This window comes from Rhamphochromis sp. 'chilingali' (assembly GCF_963969265.1).
Source record: "Rhamphochromis sp. 'chilingali' genome assembly, chromosome: 8".
NCBI classification, from domain to species: domain Eukaryota; kingdom Metazoa; phylum Chordata; class Actinopteri; order Cichliformes; family Cichlidae; genus Rhamphochromis; species Rhamphochromis sp. 'chilingali'.
Genome location: NC_137935.1, coordinates 11,192,349 through 11,198,376, shown reverse-complemented (window position 1 = coordinate 11,198,376; position 6,028 = coordinate 11,192,349). Strand labels below are relative to the sequence as shown.

At 38.4% G+C, this 6,028-nt stretch overlaps 1 protein-coding gene across 1 annotated transcript; it reads left to right on the top strand.

Annotated features, from left to right (window-relative positions):
• Positions 1-401: 401 nt before the first annotated feature.
• On the top strand, positions 402-5,286 carry LOC308400740 (diablo IAP-binding mitochondrial protein-like). The gene is made up of 6 exons (XM_080888668.1): positions 402-486; positions 893-1,025; positions 1,129-1,251; positions 3,757-3,867; positions 4,018-4,114; positions 4,449-5,286. The coding sequence occupies exons 1-6, from the start codon at positions 443-445 to the stop codon at positions 4,652-4,654; spliced, it is 714 nt and encodes a 237-aa protein (XP_080744794.1). The 5' UTR covers positions 402-442; the 3' UTR covers positions 4,655-5,286.
• Positions 5,287-6,028: the final 742 nt, after the last annotated feature.

Here is a 6,028-nt window from a genome sequence, read left to right as displayed (position 1 = left end):
TTTACTGAAGAATTTCCATATCCAACAGTCATACATCCTAACATCATATCTTCATCATCATATCTTCATTTTTATTATTAGTTTTTATACTGTGGCAACCCCAATGCAATAACAGCCTAATGTTACGCAAAGTGTAAGATAATGAAGATATAAATTTTAAAAATGCATAAATATGCTCCCAGTGCTTTGTTGCACCCTTGTAGTTTGGATCCTGCTGGCATATTTCGCATGAGTGAGTACAGAAATGATTTGTATTCTCACAGCAGTAAGTAGTCTAGTCATTATACTGATAGAAAATGTTTTCCGTTTTATTAGATGTCATTTAAAAAGAACAGCGTTAGAAAAGGTTAAATGGATATAGAAATGCACCCTGTATTGTATGTCCCTCCTCGGCTTCCGTTGGAGCCCTTTGCTCGATGTGTTGTAATTGCGGCCGATCAATATGGCCGCGCTTAGGAAGGGAGCAGTGTATCTCCGTTTCGTCAGGTAAGGCATTAAGGTTGAATAAACATACGTACTGATTTTGTCATCAGGTCGATTTATCCTAGGCTGAACTGACTTTTGAAAAGAAAATCCTTTAGTGTAGGAAAATGATTTTTTTGTTTGATATCGCGGTTAACAATGGCAACGGGAAGTTATGAGTCTTAAAGTCATAACTCAGCTACGCTTAAATGAGCGTTGTTTTTGTGACTCAATAAAAATGTTCAAAATTACATTCATTTGTAAACCAGCTTCACTTTTGTTTTAATGTTTTATTTGGTTTTTGTTTGTTTGTTTTTCCCTCGTTGGGCTTTTTGAGCTTTGGTACCTGATCGACTGGTAAAAACGTCATGGATTTCACTGGAATTCGCAGCCTGAAACTGAAAGTATTTTTTTGTTTTTGTTTTATCAGGAGTTCCGGTAGTGTCCTGTTGAGCAGCAGAAAGCCTGCAGTTAGTAAACTGGGAAAATGGAGAAATATTCTATACACAGGTGTAGCGTCGTTAGCTGTGGGCGGTGGGCTGTGTGCTGTACCTTTCAAACAGGTGAGTCGGCCTCCCTGCCCCAGCAGTTGTTACAAACTTCACAGCAGTATATATCCGCTACCTGACCTACTTTACATGTTTATGTTCTGTGTCTTTGCTGCAGGTTGAACCCCTTTCTCATGACTCCCTAATCAAAAGAGCAGCCTCTCTGGCGACCGACAGCTCAAGCACTTTTCTCTCTCAGACCAGTCTAGCACTAATAGATGCCATCACAGAGTACGCCAAAGTAAGTCTGGCTCTTATGGGAAACTTTCTGTCCAATTAGTAAAATCTAGTCCAAGTTCATGTTTATTGTAGCATTTTTACCATCACAGTTGATGGGAATTTATCTCGATGGGCTCACATATACTGCAAGAAACATCCAACAACACACAACTCTGCACAACATGGTATAAAAATACAAGTTCATGCTATAGATCACCCCATAAAAAACTCCACTGGATCAGTTTTCTTTAAAATGGCTTTAGTGGAACAACAGTCCACAGTGCAAGAGGATCATTTAATATACAGCTTAATATATAACTTTTAATTATTATAATTTTTTGTGTTATTATAATAAAGATAATAGTATAAATTTCAGTGCATAATACGTTCAGATTATATCATCACAGCTGGATGTAAATAAACTGAATTAATAAAAGGTTCAGTGCGTATTTAAGCTTGGGGGTAGGTAGTACTCCTGAAGTCTGATATTCTGCTACTATTACTCTTGTATCTTTTGCCTGATGGGAGAACATTGAACAGGTTATGTGAAAACTAGTACTACATTTTTCTACTAAAGTATATACTGATCAGCCACAAAGTTGAGTAGTACCTGCCCAAACAGTTTTCACCTGTTATGACATGGTCGTTCTGTGCCCATGCTCAAATCTTGGCAGCAGATCCTTTGGATCCTGTGTTCTGCAGGGTGGTGTGGGCTCCATAGATCAGAACGTTCTGGCCCATCACCTAAAGATTATACTGTGATCGTAGGGGTTTGGAGGCATTATATTGTGTTTTTGCTAATGTTTATTTATTTGGTTTCTTGTGTGTGCCCCTTGATTTTGCATTAATTAAACATAATTCAGTTTGTGGCTCCATAATGTAGTACTTAGTATAACACATTTGATTTAGCAGATTAAAGGATGCTGGTTCAATTCCATTTGAGGAATTCCCCTTTGGGGTTGTGAGAGGAGGGACATCTGGCGTAAAATTCAGCCAAATCACTACCTGCCTACTTGCTGTAATGAGCCTCTGTGAAAAGGCAGTAGCCAAAGTAGCTGCTTGTTCTTTTTCTGACAGAATGCCTTTCCTGTCTGTGGGAAACAGTAGCCCGATCATGCCTTGCTCAAAGCAGTAACATCATCACTCTGTCATCAGCAAAGCAGACAATCACATAATTCAGTATATAAACACCTGGTCCACAGACTCCTCAGTCTAACATCTTGTAAAGATTATTACTGCTGATGACACCCACTGGCAGCTATACCTATCATCAAGCGTTGCACAGTTCTAAATAAGAATTAGTAGACTATCAGTAACTACGATCAATACATGTGTTCACGAAATCCTCAAAACATATCAAGAAAAACTGGTATAAAAACAGCATGCTGTGACTGTTATGAACTGTGTGTTTCAGCAAATACTATTTTCGTTAACATAACCGAGGCTGTTTCAGTTGCTTAGTACAGTTCAGTGAGAGAAAAACAAGTAACAATGTCTAAATTTGTCATGTGTAACAAAAAAAATGTTCTTTCAAAAATTAGTTTTTCAGCATTTTGGGGGAGTTAGTTTCTTTTTTGTCACATCCCCATGAAAAAATTGTTCACACAGCACACTTGTTTTTATTTATTATAAAAACAACACAGTGTCCCTGTAAATAAATGTCAGTAAACGACCTGTGGATCATGTGTCATGTCTGGAACAAATACATCAGTGAAGTATTTTTTTGACCTCTGCAGTGGCATCAATGCTTGCACGGTGGGTATAGCTGGGTTTCACTGTCAAAGAGTTCCCACAAACTATTTGCTGATTCTTTTGCTGTGGTTGCTGCTGACACTGATGATGATCATAATGACATATGTTTTTTGGGTATTTAGTGTCATCAGGTTTGTTCAGCAGTCTGCTGATCAAACATAGAAGCACCAGAAAAGCCACTTTGTCAAAAATGGCATGAAACGAACCAAAACATCAGTTAGCTGTGGTCATATGATGTGGCTATTTTGAACCATGTTTCAGACCAGTGTACAGAATATCATGTAAGGCCAGTATCGAGTTTCCCATTCCCAGTGAGTACACATCATGCCTGTTCAAAAATCTGCTTATTAGCTTGATAAATAAAGGTTTATAAAATCACGAGTTTGCAGACTGCAGTGCTTATCCTGCTCAGTGCAACACATTAAACTGCATGTGAAAATGCCTCCAAATATCACTTTGTTCCAACACTTTCATGCTCTCAGATTGCATCATAAATCTAGCAACTGTTTAATCTTGCAGTTAAAACCATTAAAATAAAGTTTAATTTGTTTGAACATGTGCAGTGGAGAAATGGACAACAGTAAATGGTGACCATGGAGCTGTTTAGGGATGAAGTGAAGAAAAAGACAGGGAAATTGTTGGTGTGACTTAAGATAATGTAAAGGATAAGGTGAAGTGGGGATAGATGTTCTGCTGTGGTGACCCCTGAAGTGTTCCTACTGTTTCCAAAGTACTACTAAGTTGTTCTTTAATAAGCTCCTTGTCCTTATTCCAGGCTGTGCACACACTCATTGCCCTACAAAAACGATATCTGGATTCACTGGGAAAACTGACCCCAGCAGAGGAGGATTCAGTCTGGCAGGTGATCATTGGCCAGCGTGCAAAGGTCAGTCTTCATTGCTCTCTTCGGTTAGAAGTATTTAAAGAAAAACATCTCGTTTTGTTTTTTTTCGTCATTCTTTGTAAATGTGACCACAGATTTACAAACAGGTTGCTGTAGATCTGTTTGGGTCTTATTCTGATTTTGTCCTGACAGGTTAATGACAGACAGGAAGACTGCAAGCATTTCGAGTCAACCTGGTTCAGTGCAATGAAGCTCTGTGAAGCAGCAGCTGAGGCCGCATACACATCAGGTGTGTTGTTTTAAAAAAAAAAAAAAACATGAGCTATTTGGCCTGTGTGGTACAACAGTCAGGTTGTAGTGTTGAGGCAAGTTCTCCTAGGGTTCATCTTTTTTAAGCTTTCTACATTGCCATTTGTGGTGGTTTCTATTCAGGTGCTGACAGTGTTGCACCTTGATCGGTGTATGGATCATTTGCTGTCACTCTGCAGACGGACAGGTTTTTGCATTTAAACAGAATGGAGATGATGGACAAGGAAGGCTGCCTAATGACTTTAGCTAATGTCTGAACTGGATAGGGTTGTTGTGTGAGTCTTTGAACACTGTTTGCATTTGTTTTTTTTCAGGGGCTGAGCATGCGTCTGTAACTGCAAGGACGAACATTCAGTTGGCCCAGGCGCAAGTGGAGGAGGCACGAAAACTCTCACTAGATGCAGATAAGAAGTTAGCCGAGACTAAAGTAATGGAGGTTCAAAGGATGGCACAGTATGCCGCCTCCTTAGAGAATAATGAGGAGGAAGAGGTGCCTGAGGCTTATCTAAGAGAGGACTGAAACAAACAGCCACGAGTATCAGAAAACAATAACTTCTCATTATTCTAACACTGTCTTCTTTTATGATGTGTAATATATTTGGTTTGGTCAAACTGATGTGCTTACATCAACAACATCAACAAAAGGGTATCTATAATTCAGAGCTTCTTGGAAGAGTGTTTCTTTAATGGGGTTTTTTTTTTGGGTTACCAATAGTGAACGAACACAAATCATTTGTATTATGTCAAGATTTATTGCAATAAATACAAACATCCTGTGTAAACAAAATGCAAACTGTTTTTCGTGTTGTTGTTATGGTGTTGATCCACAGAAAATGCGTTTTTAATTTCTGCTAAAATTGGACAGGAGACCGTGTGTCCACTTTACATTGTTGCCAAACTCAATTGTTAGTGTTTCAAATGAGATGCACGAGTGCCAACTATGCAAACAAAATATCCCCTGTGGTCATTGTGAAAATGTTCTGTTTTCTAAAATGACCAGAAGACACTTTGTAAACACAGTAAGTTTGCCCAGATGACTGACTGTCAAGCACCTTCTTTGCGCATTACAATAATTCTTGCATGTTTTGTTTTGTTGTTGCAGTTGAAATGTCTACAGATTCCCACCCGTATGTCCCTCTGAAGAAGTCTTTTAAAAACGGCGTTAGCTTGCTTGTTATTTGTATCTCTTGTTTTCACTCAGCAGCTTTACCTTCACTGCTAATTACCCATGTCCTGATTGAGTTCAATAGAGCTTTTAGGCAGGTTTCAAAACCCCTCCTTTGCTTTCCTGTCGTCACTTCATCCACAGCAGCAGTCTTTCCACACCGCCACTGAACAGGAAAAAAGTGAAGACTCAACCTCTGGAAAAACATTAAAAATGTATGAATTATGATGCTTTAAGGAAAAATTTAAAACATGGAAAACAAGAGTTATTCATAATTGGATATAATGTCTTTGTTCCCAGGAAAGTTAAAAATGTGATGAAGCAGAGAAATTTGTCTTAGTTTATTTATGCTTATTCCAGCAGATGGCGATCTAAGTCCACTCCACTACACATCTTTGCCCTCTGCTTCAAATCAAATCAAATCAAATCACTTTTTATTGTCACATCACATGTGCAGGCACACTGGCACAGCACATGCGAGTGAAATTCTTGTGTGCGAGCCCCACAAGCAACAGAGATGTGCAAACACAACAACACAAACGAGCAAAATACAAGAATGGCCAACCTGAAACTAATAAATATATGTACAATATATAATAGTGTATGCATTTCTGGATGCGTATACTAAATATTTTCCTACGTGTGTGTGTGTGTGTGTGTGTGTGTGTGTGTGTGTATACACATTTTTACAAATTAAATAGTAAAAAAATAAAATAATAATAATAATAA

Excerpts from the sequence above, each read along its gene's own strand:
- LOC308400740 (XM_080888668.1), top strand. The coding sequence starts at position 443 with ATGGCCGCGCTTAGGAAGGGAGCAGTGTATCTCCGTTTCGTCAG. Across the intron at positions 1,026-1,128 it reads GTGCTGTACCTTTCAAACAG|GTTGAACCCCTTTCTCATGA; the intron begins GTGAGTCGGCCT and ends TCTTTGCTGCAG. Across the intron at positions 4,115-4,448 it reads TGAGGCCGCATACACATCAG|GGGCTGAGCATGCGTCTGTA; the intron begins GTGTGTTGTTTT and ends GTTTTTTTTCAG.